This window comes from Motacilla alba, chromosome 4A, assembly GCF_015832195.1.
Source record: "Motacilla alba alba isolate MOTALB_02 chromosome 4A, Motacilla_alba_V1.0_pri, whole genome shotgun sequence".
Lineage (NCBI taxonomy): Eukaryota > Metazoa > Chordata > Aves > Passeriformes > Motacillidae > Motacilla > Motacilla alba.
The window spans coordinates 11,851,923-11,873,234 of NC_052045.1; the positions used below are offsets into that span (position 1 = coordinate 11,851,923).

Here is a 21,312-nt window from a genome sequence, read left to right on the forward strand (position 1 = left end):
CAAGAACCAAGATTGCTCCATTCATTCTTCCTTAAGTGCTAGTTTTATTTGAGTATCGGAATGAGGCTGATGTTACTGCATTTGTTATCTTAATCTTTGTACAGAGAGAGAAGTTACGTCAATAGGAGCAACATTGCTAAAGTAAGTTGTAGCACCTATCCATTCATCACATCCCAAGACTGATTTGTATCTCACTTAAATTAACATGTATGACAGTGACCTAGAAACAGTCCTGGAGCAATTATAATGTTGCAGCAACTTGCAGAAACAGACATTGCTTTTGGTAATTGATCATTCTTCATCATAAAAAACTGATAATTAGGTTTCTTGCTCCCATCTCACTGCTTGATTGTATTCTCCTAATTCTAATTGCTCTGTTTGATTTATATCTGTTTGTTCTTGGGCCAACATTTTCATACATCTTAAATAATTAATCTCCATGACAATGTCTTAACCAATAGCCTTCATACTCCTGCCTCATTGTTAGGATACACATTGATCTTTCTGTGTTGTGAGTGACAAAAACTATCTGATGTTTTAATTAGGGACTGACCCATACGATGCCATCAGTGCTGTACTGTCTCTAGTATCTCTATCTTTAATGGTGTACTCTAATACGGTTTTGTCTTTTTCTTGGCTGTTTTACACTCGGAGTGTTAGGTGGAAGCAGCTGCACTTTTGTTTGTCTGCCTGTCTCTTTGCACAGTCCTCCAGCATGTCTGTTACCTCTCCATTCCTCTGTTACTTCCCTGCTGTCCAGGCCCTGTAGCCTCTCTCTGATCCTTCCCAAGCAGACCTTATTACCCTGGTGCTTCTCTAACTGTTATCAGGCTGAGGTTTAGGTTGAAATGAGATCCAGAAGTGGGCCAAGGCCTACTCCAGCTGTGGGATGATGTGGGAAGAAATGGAGATGGGAGGATTGAAGAGAAACAGGCTGCAGAGCATTTTCATCCTGCTGTTGCCATCTGGGACAGGGCTGGGGAGTGCTGATGCTGCCAGGGCTCAACAGCTGCAGAGGAGACAATGGCCAGCTGCTCAGACTCCCCAAGCAAGTGCTTCCTGCCCCTTCACATACAAGTCTGCAGCCTGTCACCTCAGCTGCCCCCTTGTCTGCTTATTCCTGCCTCCAATTAGACCCTATTTTCCCACTACATTTTTTCTCATTTCTGCAATTCTGTGTTATTCCTCCTCTAAACTGATGCTGCCTCCCAACATACACCAGCACACCACTAAATTTGTTAGTTTTTTGTTGCAGAGCCCTGCTTTGCATGACTATTAAAATTAAGACCCAGTCCTTGAAGAACATTTACTATTCACTTTTTGTTGATGATTCCTCTTTCAATACAGATCCTCAACTGGATTTAATAGAATTTTTCTGGTGCAAAGTGACAGACAGGAAAAATTAAACTGTCCCTTCAATTTTAATGAAGGGCTCAACCATCTGATCAGATTGTTGCAGTGTAGTAAGTTACTGCATATCAGTGGGTGCTTTTAGTCTAGCCAATTGCAGAGAAGTACAGGACCAATGAACCTTTTCTAAACTGATTTTTAAGCTGCAATTGTAAAGTGTAAACTTAAAAAAAACCAAACAAGCTGAATGGAATATAACTGGCCAATTACCATGGCTGTGTTCATGTACAGTATCACGTTGCAGCTTTAGTGTGTCTGAGAATGTCACTAAAATTAGAGGGACCCACTTCCGTGATATTCTGAGGAATAACCAAGTTTTAGACTCATGTTCTGACTCTAGAACAAGTTTTACTTTACGTCAGCATGGGTTCCACTTCAGCCTTTGCCATTATTGATATCCATTAGTCTTTTTTATATTCTGGTTTCTAGGCAAGGATCATCAAGTATGAGTTGTGCAGGGCTGCTGCTGAATTATAAATTAGTTCATTTATAGAGTAAATTAATTTTCAGTATCTTGTGTGTGGCTGATTTGGTATATACGCATGCCAAAAATTGAGTGTATTAACATAGTAAGAGTGTATGCTGAGTTGGGAAGGTCTGGAGAGTTGCTAATCTTCATGGTCCATATTCCTCCTCTAACAAAGACAAGGTTTTAAATTTTCAGAGAATTCCTGTATGCAACAGTTTGTTTTCAAAAGAAACAGTTATATGTCATGTGTTTTTTTCATTATTCAGATTATTTTCTTTCTGCACATCTTGTGACAACAAGCACTGTCTTTTTAATAATAATTTTTATCAGTGGCACAATTTGGGACAACATTTTCTAAAATGAGCCCCAACAAGCACCACTGGTTGTCTGTACAGGTATAATTCCTGTATTGGGTTTATCTCACTGAGTTCCCAAAAGACTCAATTCTGCACAGACCTGTCCTGTTGGCGAAACTTCCTTCACCTGACTTCTGTTTGTGCTGAGAGCAACATTGGTTTTTTGAGAGAGAAATGTGTGATCTAGCTTTATATATGTGCTCTGTAACTTGTCTAATGACATAACAGTTTCTCTGTTAACCGTAAACAATTGAGTGCTTTGCTAACTTTTACTAAAACACATCCATCTTTCTTCCCGTGGTCTCTGGGAAATGTGCCGAGTCTCAAGATTTCAAGCAACCTGAGTACTAACATTTGGGATTGGGTATAAAACTGAACTAAGGATTAAAGGACTGATGCCTATTTATCATTCAGCTAATTTAGTTTTAGGGATTTCAGTGAAACTGAGGCAGACTCACAAGCTGCATGAGAGACCCAGGCTCACGTATCAGCCTTATGTTCAAAGCAACATTGACATTATAATAGAAATTGCCTAAAAATTATTAAGAGACTTTTAGAAATAAAAATACCACCTCCAGAGCCTGATTCTGAATCTGCTAAATCTAAAGTACATTAATATATTGAAATTTCACCATTCTTGCAGAGGTTACTTGGTGCATTTCTGTGAGCAAATAAAATTACTGCGTGATAAAATTGAGTCATTTTTAGTAAAGCTCTGTCTGCTGCATTGGTTTTATGCTGTCAATTCCTTTGTAGTGTTAGTGTACTGCTCTAGCAGCCTCAAGGTATTAAAGCAGAGCCAGAGCACAAGACAGGAAGGCAATGTATAAAACTGTAAATCATCAGGACCAGGGCTTTTTTATAACATTTGCGTCTACCATACATAAAACCATTCCCTGATTTGAATAATTTGCTGAGCTAAGTAACAAAATTAACAATATACCTTCAACAGGGAAGATCAGGCAATAAGATATCCACAGTTTCAATCAGGATTGCAAATTACAGATGTCCAAAAGATAGTAAAATGTAAAGAAAAATCCCAGCCCCCTGGAACTGATCAAAATTAGTGTCAGTCATTGATTTCTAAAACACACAAAGAGACGGTGAGTATAAATGTGTTACTTACAAGTGCTGAGGATTTTAGGGAATGAAAATGGAGACCGGGAGCTGGAGACTGCCTGCCATGCCAGCAGTGTTGATTTGGAAGCGATGGACACAAATAAACATTCAGCAAAGCTTAAAAAGCTGCAATGCAAGGCTAGCCAAAAGTGTCCATGTCCTTACCGTGCTGTGGCTGGCAGGCAATCCGTGCCTGGGAGCCTTCAGTCCCTCTAATCAGGCTCCAGGGATTTTGTTTGCAAGAAAGATTGTCCTTTAAGTGATGAGTGCAGGAAAACAGAGAAATAAAGAGAAATGAACAAATTGTACAAGGCAAATAGCTGCAGGTCTTTAGCATGCTCCCTGCGTTTTCCTAAGCTGCATCTGCAGTAGAGAAAATATCCCAAAAATAGCTCAGGCTGCCAATGACTTGCTGAAACCTGAGAAAGAATTGCTGAATTTAAAGATCTGGGTTGCTGTGGGTGTATGATTAAAGTGAGAAATTGCTGGCAGGAAGAACCTAGGATGAAACCACATGCTTAAGGAGTAACTTGTGAGTTCACTGATATCAGAACATGAGCTGACCTCTGATTTCCCCCTCCTCCACCCAGTGCCAGTTAACCCTTAAGAGTTCAGAGTGGAAGAAAGTTCTTCAATAACAGATGGAAAAGGAAATATGATCCAAAAAAACCTTCTTTCACCTGTAATGTAGTGACAGTATTTTGCAGCAGTGCCCTATTTCTGAAATTTCATAGCAGTAAGGGAAGCTGAGGTTTTGCAGATCTCTGACTTCTGGAAAGCTCAGTCTGGTGTAAGGTGTGAGCTAAATACTCAAAGTTGTTTGTGGTCCCACAGAGTGGAATGGATTTCAGATAAAGTTTTGAGGGAGGGAGGGAGGGATGGATGAATGAATGGAGGCAGGGAGGAAGGAAGGAAAACACAACATTTAGGAACTTTTCTGCAAACAGTGACTTAAGGACAAAATGTCAAGATTTGCCAGAGTATTTGGCACAGTCTTGGAGGAGACAATGGCATCTCTGTATGGTGCCCAGAACAAATTACAGTGGCTACTCCAGGTTGTTCTGATCTGTTAGTGCTCCCTGTGGATCCCTTGTGCTTACCCAGCTCACTAGAGCATAGCATGCTTTAGACCAGTCCTCAGCTTTCTCCCTGGCGCTTTTTAATGGTACTTCCTTGATTAAGAAGAGAACAAGAAGCAGTTGGCAGAAAGTGGGGTACATTGGCTTAACATCAGTTAAGTTTCCCAAGCAGTGCCAAAAGTAATCCTCAGTAACCTATTTAGGCCAGTATTAAAGCTGCCAGAGCATGGACTAGGAGCTAGTCCCCAGCTTTCTTCATACTGACACTGAAAAGGGAAAAGGTTTCAGTGCTGTAACTGGGTTAGATTCGAGCCCCATGGGACTGGATTGTGAGAAGCTACTTATTTGGAAAGCAATTGTGCATCTGAGAAAAGAGCTGAATATCACCATTAATTCGGGATGTGCTTTTGGTTTAACATCAGTTTTTTGATATGTGCAAAAGAATAATGGACTCATAGGGAGAACACAATATTTACTGTGCTTCAACCATAATGGTGTGTAATCACTTAATCATCATGGTATGGGACTGTCTACTTGATGCAAGGAAGCTGTATTTAAGAGTGTGTGAGCACTTTATCTTGAAGATGCCATGAAGATGTGAATGTATTTTGTATACTGATAGCTGTAGTTTCCCACACATAATCACATTCTCTGGGGCTAAGGAGCTACATTTGTCCTGTGACAATAAATAGCCATTAAAGTTGCGCGTGTACAAGGGCAGCTGAGAATGCCCAACTATGAAGGTCCCTTTTGTAGGTGCTTTGGAGAAAAAGGCCCATTATCAGGTCTTTTCATCTGCCTTCAGTTCCAACTGATCCAATCATAAATGTTCTCCTAGAAGCTAGAAGAGGAGACAATCCCTGAAGCAGGCTGGTCATTTCATCTGTGTTATACCCCAGCAGGGCCTTTCTGAAGTACTTCTGCTGACCAAAAGGAAATGTAGAATATCATAAATTATGGTGTGGATAATTATGTCTCATGTTGCAGCATTCACTCTCAGACAACAGGCAGGAAGCACTTACACGCATCTAGTGCCAATTTATAAATATATCACATAAATTTCGTGGTGAGTGCAGGAAGTCTGATTACTAATCTCCTAAAAACTTCTAATGCAAACTTCTATTCCCATATTTGAAACAGCAAGTGATAATACAAAAGACTTTGTAGGCACCTTTATAATAAATCAATAAAACCTAAATCCAGTAGTAATGATGGCTAGTAGGTAACTTACCATGTATGGTGGTGCTAGTGATATATCAGCATGAGACAATATCAGTGTCTCATGTGTTAGCAGATGAATGAACTATGCATCAAAAAAGGAGATTCTTTTCCCTTCTGCCAATGAGGTAATTAATTCAAACACTTTTTGTCTCTCCTTGTTATGAAGAGGTTGCTAATGCAACACAATAACACAATGAACACAATAACACAGTGCTACATCTTGAACAATCTTAGTATTCAAAACCATTCTCTCTTTGTTATTGTTGAATTTCATTAACTCTGAGAGTCTAGATCACAAATCACATGCATGTGATAATGCATAGTTTTGTATTTTTGACTTAAATATAGCATAGGGCAAAAATGAAAAGAAAGAAGTGTGATAGAATTCTGAGCAGAGACCAAATGGGTGATTTGGCGTGGAAGCAAAGGTATCAGCATACATTCATTGCCCTTACAGTGAAACGCTAATGCTTATGGTGCTTATCCGATAGATGGATGGAGAAGACACAGCTTCCCCTAAGCATGATACTTTAGGTCATGATTCCTCTAAATTATCTAAATGTGCTCCTGAGAGTTTAATGTTTGAATGTTCTTGTTCTTTTCTTCATCTCAGTTATTTCTTTGATATCATATGAGTTAAGTTTTGCCTGAGCACACAGTGTAAGCTTTTGTGGCTTTTGTCTTTCATTTCCCTGGAAAGAAGTGGCAAAGTACCTGGAACTAGTCCTGTCCTACCAGGACTGATTTATCAGTGAGCCTATCCTGACTCTAGTGTGATCCATAAATCATCTCTGGTTGTGTTTGTCTGCACATCAGGGTTTGAATTGGAGCATCCAGGAATGTGTGAGAGTCTTTGCCTGTAAGTACTGGTTGATCTGGAAAAACAAAGTCTTGTTTCCACCAGTGCAGTCGAGTCACCAGACTGGTGGGTTTAGATGGGAATTCCATTACAGAAACTTGTTGAGCTTCACTAGGCAGGACGTCACCAACTGTTTTTCTTATAAGGTAGTCTCTTTTTTAAGGAGCTCTTTATAGCATGAATTTCAAAATTGTCTGGCACATATAAATCACTGAAGTTGGAAGATTTCCAGTGGATTGGCAGATAATTATCTTTTTATCACAATAACAGAGCTGATTCAAAAATGACACTTTGCATTATCCGAAGCTGTCACCATAATTTGAAATTAGGCCTTGAATGGCAGCCCTGGTAAAATCAGTGGGAAGAGAAAAAGCACTGTACCTGACACTGCAGCGTGAAAACTTTAAGGATGAATTTACCTGAAGTAACTTGGAATTTAAAAAAACAACTAGGGAGTATCATAAGAATGAGTATTAGTGCCTTGAAGACTGTGTCTGACTGGATTTTTTGAACACTAAGGATCCGGGTTTGGTAGCATAGGGAAATCTGAGACTAATGGCCTTGATTACTGCAACTGTCTTTTTTCCTGTTAGAGTACAGTGTCGCATAGCTAGCCCTGTTTCTCTAGGCAATGTACAAAAATGTGCAAAATATATAATTTTATGCCAAGTACCTGAGAAGTGAGGTCTCTCTTTGTACCTGCCAGCTGATTCGCAAGAGTTTGGTAGAATATATTTCTCCCATTTTAGCTAAGGCTAATTAGACATAGGCAGTTGCTGCTATCTACCAGAGTTTCTTCACTCATTTCTTCTCTCCTATATTTTGCCTTTTTGCCCTACTGTCTGGGACATTCTCCTTCATATTTTAAAGCAAATTTAGTACCTTTTTCTCTTGCCAAGTGCATTCTGATTGTGGCTCATACCACCCTACTCTATTCCAGACCCATTCTGTTGCCTTATATTTTGGTTTTCTTCTTTAGTTGGAAACCTATTGTTGGAATGGATAAATCTCATTCTGTATAACTACAGGAAAATTGCCAGTATAATTGGAACTGTTTGTAAAATTGATTTTCTTTTCTACAAAGGATTGACTGGAAGATTTTCCCCGTAACGATTCTATAGCAATCAGTAAAAAAACAAAATTAAAAAAGCCAAAACAAAACCAGAGGAAAGCCACAACCCTCCCTCCCTCTAGGCATTGAGTTTCTCATCAGTTGTCACTGCAAATTTCCACAAATGCTTTTGGCACCATTTTGAAAATTTTAGCTCTGTTTTATGCTTTTTTTTGATTAATGACTAGTTCCAGAGATTTCCTCTGGTGATCCTCTCATGAGACATTAAGAATTATCAATTACCTCAGCAATGTCTGGAAGCAGAGTATGTCAAGGATGTAGTTTGCTTCCCTGAGTTTATAATGAAACATCCCATTGTATTCCTTGCCCTAAGGTACTGCTTTGATACATTCTGCTTCTGTCTGGCCCAAGAATTGCAGGTTTGACATAGCAAAATAAGACACTATATTAAGAAATTGCTATTATAACCATCAAATCCACACTTATCCCCATTCTATGATATGTTCAATTTGGCCTTACTGTATTTGTTCAGTTTTATATGTACAATAGGATAAACTAGAGAAGTCCAAAGCAACCTACTCCTGAATACTAACAACTCCATTACCAAAAATTTTGTTCCAAATGGTAGTGACAATATTGAGCAAAATAGTCCTGGTTCTAATCCATTGAACAGCGATAAATCCAAGTAATTATTTCTCAACTTACACATTTCAGATGTGTGAGGAAGGTAAGTTTTGTAATTGATACATCCTTTCTTGAGATGAGCTACACAATGAAAGAATCTTTTTTTCAGAGTGGTGATTAACCCAGTTTCTAATGCACAGGCTTCTGTGACAAGAGTTATGGCTTTGTTGTTGAACTTGATTTTTCTCTGAAGTGTACAAATCAGGAAAGGTTCCATTAAAAGTCAGCTGCAGCCTGAAGCCCATCAGTGTCATTCTGTCTGATATTTTGACTGTGGGGAAAATTTGCTATTGCAGCTGCTGCATTGCCTTTCCCTTCCCTTCCCTCACCATCATTATCTGTTTCCAGGCAGTGATTCTCTTCTAAGATGGCTTAGAGGTCCCTCTTCTTTAAACATACTTTTTGTATCTCTGCTGCCTGCAGTCAGACTATCTACATATCCTGGGAAAGTATGCATAGCAAAGCAGTATGATGTTAGGCCTTTGAGATAGGGTAGAGTTTTTATGAATAAGAAAAAAAGGCAAACTAAGAGGAATAAAATGCAGTGTTCAAAATTAGGGTTTCATGGTGTGTACCATCATTTACCTCAGAGACTCCTTGCTACCTTTTCTGTCATCTGGAGCATTTTGCTCTGCATCTGATGTCTCTGTGGAAGTGGTATTTTTATCAGATCATGCTGCTTTTCCTATGACTGTCAAACATCTGTGGCTACAGGTCTTCTTGAAGTTTTGTATTTCTCAGTTTAGAAAGCAATGTTAATAGAAAACTTTGTGTTCTTTAATATCTTGAATCTGGAAAGAACTGAAGCATTTACCTGAAGATAAGTATACATTGCAGTAGGACTTCATTCAGGACTATTAGGACTATATTTAATCATTATTTTGAATCAATGTAATTTTCTTAAGTTTTTGCAGTACTAGAACTTTCTTGTGTCCCTGTATATATGCAGACTTTTGATTTCCAGAGAAGAGATTTTGCAGTAGCTGAATAAGGTCTAATTGTGTAAGTTTTTCCATTCCTGTCCAAATAGCCTGCCTGTTCCAACACCAGTTTATCTAATGTGTAAACTGGCCAGCAGGGCTTCATAAAATTATTCTTTCCTTCAACAGTTTTAGCCCTTGGTCTTTTCTCAAGAAAGATTTCTCATGACTTCAGTAAGAATTTTGCTTGAGGCCTGTAGAATCCTCTTTAAGATTTAACTGTGCTATTTGACAATTATTGGTTATAACACACTGAAAAATTATCCAGTGTGAATCCCTAGTGGATGTAATTCTCAGAAATTGGGTGTGGGCAAGAAGCTGAACATTTCAAGAAGTATTGTCGTTATTTATATTAATCAAGAGAAATAATTTGATGGTATTTTAAGAATACCATTTTAAGGATGTCCCACTGGTTAGTTAAAAATATAAAATCAAAAATAATATTTAAAAGCAGTTCCACATAATCAACCTGAAAGACTGTGGTACAGGATTCCAGTCCCATGGTTAATGGAAAAGAGTATTTTTTTGGAAAAATAGAGTGGAGGTTTTAACCTACTGATTTGTTCCATGTAACATATTTTTCCACTACTGCAACATGCTTTTCAATAGTGTCACGTATGAACCCCTCCCAAGGTTTAAATTTATGGGGAAAAGGTTAATGGAAATGCTTTGAGTTTAATATGAAGTTCACAGCAGATGCAAAGCAGCAGTTTACTCTAAAAGGAAGTGTCAGTACATTGCTGTCCCTGAGACAGGCACATTACCATGCCTTCACCCCTCATATGTTTATTTAATGTTGGATATGTAGTGATCAACCTTGCTGTCCTATTTGGGTAACACAAAAGCCTCCTCAAACACACAGCTGACATATTCTAGTGCAAAGTGCTATTCTGGTAGTCGTAACCCCTCCACTTCAGCTGTCCACAAAAGATGCTGAAAGGAAAGAGGGGAAGAAAGACATGTAGGTCACTTTGGCCATCCCAAGGCCCCCAGCCTGTGGGTGCTATAGCCGTGGCAGCTAATTCAGCTTGGGGTAGTGGCAGGGAGAGAAGCAGGGAGCCAAATGCATCTTACTGATGTCTTCCTCTCAGTGTTTCCTCAGCTCAATATGACAGCAGTAATCTTTTGCTAAGTCCTTAGGGAGTATACTCTGTAAAATACAAATTTCTTTGCCTTTTGAATTATGTTTCTGTTGATGTCTGACCTTTACTTTGCTATAACTTTCCAACTGTGCATCATTACAAAGAACAGTTTGGTCTTGCAGGTAGCTGAAGAGCCTCCCTTAGCCCAGTGGCTGCCAGCTCACCTTTGTTGTTTTGTCAGCATTTCTGGTGCTTTCCCTCAGATAGTCTTTTTTTTTTTCTTTTAACAGAAAACTTGTGATTATTTATTGTTTGTAATAATAGAAGCCATTTAATCAGAATATTTACCTATGCTTCCAGTTTAGGACTGGAGCCAGTTTGGAGTACTTTTAATTTGAACAAGATTTTCTAAATGAAGCCCTTTTGCAGTGGCTTTCAACTCAATTAGAGATCAGAATCTTAACTCCAGTTTAGGTCAGGTACTTGGAAAGGTCTGTAAGCCTGTCTTTAGCTCTTACTGTCTTCTATTCAAGGTGGCTTTAGAGGTGAATATGCTCTGCAATGCCTTCCTAGCCTAGGGCCTGAATATCAACACAGGGCTTGGGAATTTTCATGTATTTTATCAAGCCGAAGAAGAAATGTAGCACCAACTACTTGGTTTACAACTTCCCTTAAAAAATAATAATTTATTTTATTTCAATGACTATGTATTTTATTGGCATTTTATTTTCCAGGTAGATTGAGTTAGCAGCAGACAGTGACAATACATTTTGCTGGGAAAGGTGTGGGAGAGGCAAAATGGGTTGAGATGTGTCAGACCCCATGAGTGTAGTCTAGTGTGGGGGGGTTTATAGTTCCAGTCTTGAACTGAAATATACCCTGTACAAATTGTGCTAGAAAAAATTAAGGGATCCTGCAAGGTTTTTGGAGATGTGGAGAGCCACTGTGGATTCCACTAGCACTAGACTGCTTTTCATACAGTGCACTTTGCACTGAGTAAGAAAAGGCTGGAGCCAGGTTCCCTGATAATACATCAGGCATTAAGGTGGTCTAATGGAGCAAAGATCAGTCAAGTGTCTGTCTATCTATCTATCTATCTATCTATCTATCTATCTATATATATATATCTTTATAAAGCAGTTGTTGTCTCCAAATATGTTTAGCTTCAACCATTGCAATTAAGCAGCCAATTTTGCTGTTTCTATTAAACTAATGAGAACAATTACCAAATAAGAGCTTTAAAATGCAGATTAAAGTAGAGGCAAATAGCAAACTTTTTTTTGTAATGGAAAAACAACTTGTGTTATCAGAAAGCCCTTCATGAATGCTGTGCACTGGTTTTCGTTGCTAGAGGGCAGCCTGGTATAAATAATAAGAGTATGAGACCTTATGGTCTGTGAGTGTGTAACCTCTCGGAGTTTAAACGGGGTACTTTTCAAGGATATTGGTGGCTTCTTAGTTCTATGATCAGTATCTAATTAAGAAACCCCTATTTCTACTTTGATTTATGTCTCAGTGATGTTAACATCCATGTGTCCACATTTCTCCAGTTTCTTTTTGGCTCTTCATAAATGCTTAAGAGACAGTTGACTTGGTCACTCTTCCTGTTGCAACAGCTAACATAAGTAAAGAAATGATGAGATTTTAAGAACTGTTTCCTTATTTATTTTATTTACTACAAGATTTTCCACTCCCCCTGTATATGGCATCTGCATAATATTCATGTATTATCCCCTGAAACAGAAAACTGTATGGTATAAAATTTGTGACCAATTATTTATTTATTACTCATGGGTGTTGCTTTGCATTCTGTCTCAGAAGGGTGTGCCTCTGCTTTATGTTGCTCCTCTTTGACTATTCCTTATTTTGCTAATGTAGCGCTTGCTGTACATGCATTTTAAAACTGAGTATAGAATCAGTTTTTTGCACAGTGCTCATAAACAACCAATCATTAGAACAATACTCAGAATAAATTTTCATTTCAAATACTTTTACGACCCAATTTTCATTTGTAAACTATTATGAAATGTAAATATCTGTAACACCAGCAATTTCAGTAAAATTATTCAGCTTTTTATGGCTAGATAGAGCTCTTTGAGGTGTAGAAGTCAGCATAAGAAAATCAGTGTTTTAAAATATGGCAAGCGGGGCTTCTATGTGGTACGTCTTTCTCAGGCATCTAAAAATTAAGAACATCTCCAAATTGGGAGCTACTTCTGATTATTTGACTGTAATTGCTCTGGATGCTGCTACTTTCAGCCTCCTGTGGAGATTTATTTTGGTTTGGTTGTTATTCATTTAACGTAATTCACAGAGATAGGCAAAAGCATCTACAGGGCTGCCCTAAGCTTCTCTCAGCTAGGCTGGCTCTCAGGGACACTCCCTGTGTCTGGGAAGGGCTGGGCTTCACATTCCAGCCCTGACCCTGACCGTGCACTTTGCACTGAAAAGCTGTCAGCTCTCCAGCCTGATGTGGACCTGGATGTGAGTGATTGCTTAAGCTCAGTTTACCTTGCCAGAAAAACCACATTTCATAGGAGAATCCTCAATGTCTTTTTAGGGAAACTTTATGTACTTGTAAACTAATATGGATCTAAGTGAAGATTCCAGAAGTAGCACCAGTCACAAAGTTTCTTCCATATTGTCCCAGATGCTGTCCCTGCATCTTTAAGCTCCGCTGATGCCTTTGAGATCTGTGATGATCTGAGAAAGAAGGTTATAAACAGGTAGGGTTGGCCTCTTCTCCCAGGCAGAAAGTGACAGGACAAGAGGACATGGCCTCTAGCTGCACCAGCATGGTTCAAGTTGGACATCAGGAGGAATTTCTTCATATGAAGAGTTGTAAAGCATTGGAGTGGACTGCCCATGGAGGTGGTGGAATCACCATCCCTGGAACTGTTCAAGAAACAACTGGACATGGCACTTAGTGCCATGGTCTAGTTCACAAAGTAGTGGTCAGTCCAAAGTTGAACATGATTATCTTGGAGGTCTTTTCTAACCTAATTGACTCTGTGACTCCGTGACTGGGATTGTCAGTCCTGCTGCTTGGGCGTGAGTGTTGCTGTGCTGAGACAACCTCCTATGACCTGTGGCAGTTCCTTCTACAGCCAGCAGCTCTAATTTCCTCCTATTTCCTACAGTGAGAGCTGGAACAGCTTTTTGGTACTTCCCAGATCTCTTTGGTTAGAATAAACTTTCCCAGGGAAAGTTCCCCCATCACTGTTATGTAGCTTTGTCCTGTTCTCCCCTGTACTCGCCATAAACCAATTTATGCTGGCAAGAGAGTTTTGGAGTGGATACTGCACTATTCCAACCTCCAACATTTTTCTGTAGGGGGTAGCAACAGTCTCTGCAGGCTGGCAATCTGCTTCCTTTCCCCAATACTAGAAACAGTTCATTTTTTAAGTCAAGGCCTTTATTTGCAGGCTCTCAGTATGAAATTTCTTTTGGTTGTTTGTCTAGTTTTTAGTTTCACAACTAAAGAACAAAAAACACTTTTAGACCTTCTTTAAAACCTGGTTGTTTTTTTTTTTTTTTTTACTGTGAAGCAAAAAGCAGCCAAAAACACACAGTTCTGAGTAAGTCAAATTATACTGCATTCTTGCGTTTGAGTAAGACACAGAGCAACTAAAACAAACTAACATAAACAGGGAAGCCAAATTAAATACTTACATTTGTATAGTGCAAGAGGATCCTGGGCTCAGGAATGAAATTCAATCTTTATTTATTTTTTGAGTAGGCAGTGCATAAAATAGTTGAGGATCTTTGCAATGCGACTGTACGGTAGTGGAATATTTTTGACTTAAGAGTCGGTTCATACAGTATTGTAAAAGGACTAACTGTTTGCTCAGCACGCAAGAGAGCTTTCACAAATCTAGAGGATCACTGAATCAGTCATAGCTCTTCATAATGCAAAAGCAAATTATCAAATGGATACCTGACACCAAATGGAGAAGAGAGCATTTGGGTGTCTAATGGGCACATACACAATCTGCTTAGCATTGGAAGTGTGAAGTTCGGCTTGAAGCACAAGTGATTGTGGTATGTAAGGAATGCAGATGTTTATCTACATATCATTGCCACTGGGCCTTCTCACAGCTCTCCTAATAACAGCAGAAAGAGCTTTTGGGCTTTTCCAAAACAAATCTGACCTTCACATCACTCCCCACTTCAATGTGCTTTGCACGAAAGAAGATACATGAAAAAGTAGCTGCAGCATAATATGGAGGTTAGGAAATTACTGCAGCACTTTATTTTATGGCTGAAGATTGGGATAGAAAGATTTCATTTGGAGGCACTGCAATTCACTCACAGATTATTCACTCTGTGCTGGTAACTCCTGTGCTGCTTCTGAGGTCTCCCAGAATTTTGTCAGGTGCTGGCAATTGGTCTCAGAAGCACTGACAGAGAAAATGGGTGTTTTCTGCAGCTAGGCTGAATTGAAGAAGCTGCACTGTATTAAATATATATTGCTAGTTACTTTTCTGTGCACAGAAATGCCAGCAGTCACTACTGGGATTTTGGGAGAATTAAGGAAATGTGGTACATATCCACAGATGGGAGCAAATCATAACCTTCATTAAGCAGTGGCGCAGTTAAGGACTGTGTGGGTGACCAGTACTTTCAGATTCATCTGCCTTTCTGAAGAGTTGTTAATCTCAGTAACAATATCATCAGGAATTCCAAATCCATGAAATCTACACTTGTACTCCAGATTGCAGATGACACCAAGCTAAGTGATGTGGTTGACACACTTACAGGATGGGATACCATCCAGAGGGACCTGGACAAGCTTGAGAAGTGGCCCATGGAAATCTCATGAGGTTTAATAAGACCAAGTTCTGGTGCTGCACCTGGGTCAGGATAACCCCTGGTACTAGTCCAGGCTGGGGGATGAACAGATGGGGTGCTGCTGGGTGAGAGGCTGCGCATGAGCCAGCCACGGGCACTCACAGTGCAGGAAGCCAAATGTGTCCTGGGCTGCATGCAGAGCCCTGTGGGCAGCAGGGGATGGAAGGGATTCTGCCCCTTTGCCCAGCTGTGGTGAGACCCCGCCTGTAGTGCTGCACCCAGCTCTGGGGATCCCAGCACAGGAGGGACACAGGCCTGGTGAATTGAATCCAGCAGAAGCCACCAAAGGTGATCAGAGGAATGGAACACCTGTTCTGTGAGGAAAGGCTGAGAGAATTGGGACTGGTCAGCCTGAAGAAGAGGCCTTGGAGTGATTGAATTTTGTCCTTCCCGTGCCTGAAGGGAGTCCCCAGGAAAGATGGAGAGGGACTATTTACAGGGGCCTGGAGTGACAGGACAAGAGAGAATGGCTTCAAACTGAAAGGAAGTAACTTTAGATTAGATATTAGGTGAAAAATCTTCCCTGTGAGGGTGGTGAGGCACTGGAACAGGTTGCTCAGAGAAGCTGTGGATGCCCCATATCTGGAAATGTTCAAGGCCAGGCTGGGTAGGGCCTGAATAATCTGATCTAGTGAAAGATGTCCCTGTCCATGGCAGGGGTTTGAAAAAAGATGGTCTTTAAGGTCCTTCCCAATCCAAACCATTATATGATTCCAAGATTTCCTGTGTTAGAGTTGTGTATGTAAATCTTTGTGCGGAATTTAAAAATGTTCTGATCCTGAATTATTTCAGCCTATCAGTCAACCAAAGGAATAGCTGTTTTCTCCTGTTTCTCACCCTCAAGTGGCTGCAGCAAAGCATGTCTGTCAGGTTTCTCTGGAGCTTTTCCCCTTTATTATTGTATGCACAGTCTCCACATAAAAGGTTGCCAACCTTGGCTTTTGCTTATACAATTAATACTAGGTTTATGTTGTAATCCCACTTCAGTTTGCTGATCAGCCTTATGCCATCCCCAGCTGTTATGATATGGAAACCAAAATATCAAGATGTTCTTGTTAATAACAGTGGCCTGGCTTCAGCTGTGCAAATGCATTTGTAGTCCCTTGTAAAACTAGATTCTGTATAGCAGTTTCCACAGAAACAACAGGAGATTCAGTGTTCCTGGAAATCAGGCCCCTCATTAGTGTGGTTACATATGGATGCATAGACACTTAATTACAGCTGAAAAATGAAAAGAGTTAGTATTGGAGTTACTACTAGGTATTTCCCCTCTTGCCCCTCTGTGTCATATCATGGCTTGCTTTGTCACCTGTATTACCCAGCCAGCTTCAGGGCCTGAGTGGCTTCCCCACTGAACCAGGCCAGAAGTGAGCTGTCTTTTGGCAGTGAATCACTGATGAATTTTAAACAGAGTCCAAGACTCTGGACTGCTCTCATCTGTCAGCTGAAGGTCATGCTGTCAGTGAATGTGTACCAGGGCTACTCAAGGTCATGCTGTCAGTGTATGTGTACCAGGGTTACTCAAGTGATGGGCCCTAATGTGGATTTAGAAATAAAGCAGTTTTGCCTAGACATTGTGTAGATCCCACACAAGATTTCCCTGCCCTGCTTTTTTTTTTTTTTTTTTTTTTTTTTTAACTGATTATGAGGATTTCTCCCAACATGGATCTTTCCCACAAGCTACAGTTTTTCACAAACTACACCTGTGTGATCCTTCCCAAGGGATAAATTCCTTCAGGAACAGACTACTCCCACATGGGTTTTCCATGGGGTCACAAGTCTTGCCAGCAAACCTGCTCCAGTGTGCGTTCCTCTCTCCACATATCCACAGGTCCTGCCGGTACCCAAAGTCCTAATACAGAAGCTTTTGAGGCTGCTGCAATTCTTGACAGGATTGAGGATTGTCCCCTTCTCTGTCTATTTCTTTTTGAGGGCCAGGAACTTCTCATCCAAGTAATCTACACTGGTGGAGTGGGAAAGTAAGGATAGTAAGCATCTATAGAGTCTAAGACTGCATATGGACCATCACTCAAGACAGAAAGGGAAATGTTTTACTGTAGTATATGTTGAGACATAAAACTTCCCAGCTTAACCACCCTCTACCTTCAGATCCATTTGGAGCTGAGTGGAGCTGACAGCATGAAGTGCATTGCACCCCTTGACACTGGATGTGCAGAGCATATGATGGGTCAAGCTATGAACACTCCTGTGTGGATATGGGGAAGAACCAGACATTGTCCTGTCTGGAGTACTTGGGCATATCCTGAAACATAGATTGAACAAGCCTGTGGGCTTCAGACTTAATGGACTTCTGGGCCTCAGTAGGTAACACAGTTTTTATACTGGGTTTTGCTGTGCACAGTTTTGCTGCTGCCTGCAGGGAAAGGAGTATGCAGCACCTGGCTTGTCCAGCAGCACTGCTTCTTCTGCACTGACCTGCTTCCCAACAAGGAAACCTCCACATTCAGCCCAGTGGACCATAGTAAAAATTAGTAGAGTGAATTTGATGTTCATTATTTCCTCCTTGGCAGTATTCCTATCAAATTTGGTATCTGAATTCCTAAAAGGCTCAATTCTAGATATAATTACCAGGTTGTGGGGGGGCTCACAGGATATCCAGCATAATCAATGCTCGAGGGAAAGCCATGAGAACAGCTGGAGCCATGCTCAGAGTGGGAGAGATCTATTCTGTGGAAGGTAATGGAAAACAATATTCTCTTTTGGTGCTGAGGTACTTGATCTATTTTTATTCTTTTCTGTTTACATTTTAAGTGCCCTTTTCTGATTTTTAGACATATGTGTACTTTTTCCTTCTCTCTCCTATGAGGATAGAATTCTGCTGAAACCCTTCCCCCTAAAACCACAGACAAATGCGGATTAAAGGTATGTGCTTTTGCAAGGGGTCTGTATTCATGCTGTCACTCTCTGGATTAAGATTGCTGTGGTTTATGTATGTGCAGCTGCTTTCTAATTAAAGCCCACATCTGCCCCGGCTTTAACACCAGTCAACTGTTGTGAAGCCATTAACCCTCTCTGTTACTCTCCCTGCTTTGTCCTATGGGCACATGGAAGGCTAAGTAGATTGAGAAATGAAAACCCAAAAGCACAGTTCTCTCTCTTGCTGGGGTTATGCTCAGTACATCAGAAGAAGGAAGGACATGGAAGCTAGGTCTCTCTGTTCCCTCAGGCTTAATAAGATTCTGTCTTTTAGTCTAATTTAGCACACATTCAAGGCTGGGCTGCAGTCCTTTATTCTGCTGCCCAAAAACTTTTTACCTTATTATGTCTGCTTCCAATCCATTTAGTTGCTTAAAACTTCTGACAAGCCTCTTCTGGGAAGCATGTGCATTTGTTGAGTAAAGCGGGTTACCCTGTCATCCATCCACCCAAAGGATCCCCTGTGTCAAGGGAAGGAATCCTTGGTAATTTCGCACTTGCTCTGTGTTTCTTCAGCTGCACAAAAGGAGAGCCCTGTGGTCTGGCCCTGGAGACTGTGGCCTTTGCTCACAGCCAGCTTGTAGAATTCAGGAGGCCATGTCATCCAGAAGGGATGTTTGTATGATTCTCCTAAATGACAGAGAAGATAAATGAGTACAGATGAAAGTTTTCTGTTGTTTCCTTGGGAGTGAGCAATAAAGTAGTGAATCTGTAATATGAATTTAAAAAAAAAAAATCCAAACACAAAACACTAGAAGAACTATGGAAAATTTGGCCTCTCTGGCTCCTTGAGCACTGTTTGGGCTTTCAAAACTGAATCAGCCCAAGTTCATGGCTGTTCTTGATAACTTCTGACACTTCATCCAAATGAACTATTCAGATCCTGGGTGGAGTAACACTAACAGTGATGTAACAGACCTGAGGTCAATGCATCTCCTCCCAGTGTGTGGTCTGTGAATAATATGTGGGCCTGTGGGTCCCAGAAGCAGTGATCTCTCTGTGAAAGAATTTGACAAAAAGGGTAGCTGTATCACAGTTAATACTCCCATTTCCTCAAAGAATCCATTCACTGGAAGGTGGAAGGAACATGCTTTTTCAACGTGGTTTTTCAAAAACACTCAAAAGAGAAGGCACTCTGGCTGACTGGAGTTGTGTACACCTGAAGAAAGTCTTTATTTGAAATGAGTGCCTGCAAAATATACTGAAGTCAACGTAAGATGCAGGTGACTGATGGTCTCTAAAGTCAGATTTTTGTTTTGATGCCTTCAAATGGATTTCATTGTAGCATGTGAGCTGTGATTATCACGGACCATAAGAGGGTGTATTGAACAATCTTTCCTCTCTAAACATACTGATGAATATTTGAATTACAGAGTCAAAAAAAGTTTTAACGAAGAATGCAAAAACACACCTGCTACCTTGGTGAGGGAACCCAGACTGGAAAGAGCTTACTTGTGGATAAATCCACAGATCTTAGGAGAATGGCTGCTTGTGTCCCATGAACAGAGTATCCTGCCGGTTTTGTACAATTTTGATTATATAGCACCCTTTCAGAATTTGCTAATACCAAACCGCAAACATGGGGATGTCTTTCCCCCAGGTACAAATGCTTGGAGGAATGTGAGTCAGTGATGAATAAGATGAATACAGCGCATAGCAGCAAGTGGTTTTCTTTTTAGCTAACAACCAGATCAGCCGCCATTTGGGCTGGTATTTATTTCAAGAAAGAAAAGTTCCTAGAATTACGTGATGCTTTGACTAGATAAATTTACTACAAGTGTTGCTAGTATTGATTTTTCTTGTCTATTGAAAGTATTTTTGAAGATGTTTTCCAAGTGATGTTTTCAACTTTCAAAGGCTTGTTGTTGCTTTTGGTTCAACTCTTGCCTCTTTATTACTTATTGTCAAATTGTACCTCAAATCTCCTATGCAGCATTTATTCAGATACTGGCTTTGGACCAAAAATGACCCCTTTATTTGCTCACGACACACCTTACTTATGCAAGAATAGTGTATCATTTTTCTAATGAACAGCTGCATTTTAATTGCATGTCCTGGGAATAACCATCAACTGGTGAAATACAGTCTGCTCAGCCTTCAGTGCATGTATGCAATCACCACTCTGGTCACAAAACCCCAAATTTTCTTGCATCTCTTTTGTCTGGAATGTTTGCAGCAACATTCCTCAAAAGAACATCTGTGGAGGGAACTAGGTCACTAAACTACCTAACAGAAATAGCTAACTCACCAACAGAAATAGCTAATGGCTTTTTGATGATTTTCAGTAATTTTTTTCCTAGAGCCTCAGCTCCTAGAATAATTTGATTCTGCAAGCATCTTGGTTTTCAAAAAATGTTCTCTAGCCCCTTGTGAGAAAAACTCAGAAACACAAACCTCAAAGACTTCAAATCTGTTTTTTAAAAGTCCAAGGTCAATGAAAAAGTGTATTTGGATTTGACTTGTTTTTTAAATGCTTGAGACTGAAAGTCCTTAGTATCTCTCACACTTCATTGCTGCTTAATTATGTCCTTTCTAAAATTCTAAAATTGTAAGAGATACTGAAACTCTAGCAGAACATAACCAGTTCCTACTAAAACCTGTTGGCTCCACAAAAAAAAAATCTGTTCATGTATTTCCATGGCTTGCTTTACTGAAGTAGGGCTGACTCAGAGTTGAGACACCTTCTTGCAGCTGCTGAATGCAAAGGCAAATATCCCCATAACACTGCTGTGTTTTATGGGACTCTTCCAGTGCACTTACTGCCAAGAGCAAAGCAAAAACTCTTTCCTTTAGCCTTTACTTGAACTGAGTTCTCTTTGATTCAAGGGTTAGCTTTGCCTGAGCAGTGAGTGCAGAACTGGGCCAGACAAGTAGTCCCAGTATAGATCAAAAGATTATTGTATGTAGATATTAGCAGCTAACATTATTGATATTAAAGAAGAGACAGACTGTGCTTACCATCTGCAGATGTTGGAGTGGGTGGATAAGATCTGGATTTTAGGGAATTGGAAACATTCTGGTTTGGTGGGTTTTTTCCATTTGGTTAATTATGAAATTATTATTAAAACACATAACAGTGACTAACTTGGCCAATGAATTTAATGAGATGAAAGTGCAGAAACAAAGCAAACAAAGACAAGAGAAAAGAAATGTAGAAGCTTTAGCTTATATTTAATGATGTGTAATTGCTGTT

At 40.0% G+C, this 21,312-nt stretch overlaps 1 protein-coding gene and 1 long non-coding RNA gene across 4 annotated transcripts in view; one reads left to right on the plus strand and one right to left on the minus strand.

The window, feature by feature from the left end:
* The window catches only part of AMMECR1 (AMMECR nuclear protein 1), a 97,864-nt gene extending 93,817 nt beyond the window's left edge, over positions 1-4,047 (minus strand). For both annotated transcript variants that reach the window (XR_005255041.1, XM_038122886.1), the window contains exon 1: positions 3,520-4,047. Coding sequence is in view for 1 of the 2 variants with exons in the window: in XM_038122886.1 (XP_037978814.1) it covers positions 3,520-3,691 (172 nt within the window). In the remaining variant the exon portion in view is untranslated. The remainder of the gene's footprint in view (positions 1-3,519) is intronic.
* LOC119695062 overlaps positions 1-21,312 on the plus strand; it is a 68,812-nt gene that overhangs the window by 21,782 nt on the left and 25,718 nt on the right. The gene's annotated exons all lie outside the window — the stretch shown is intronic.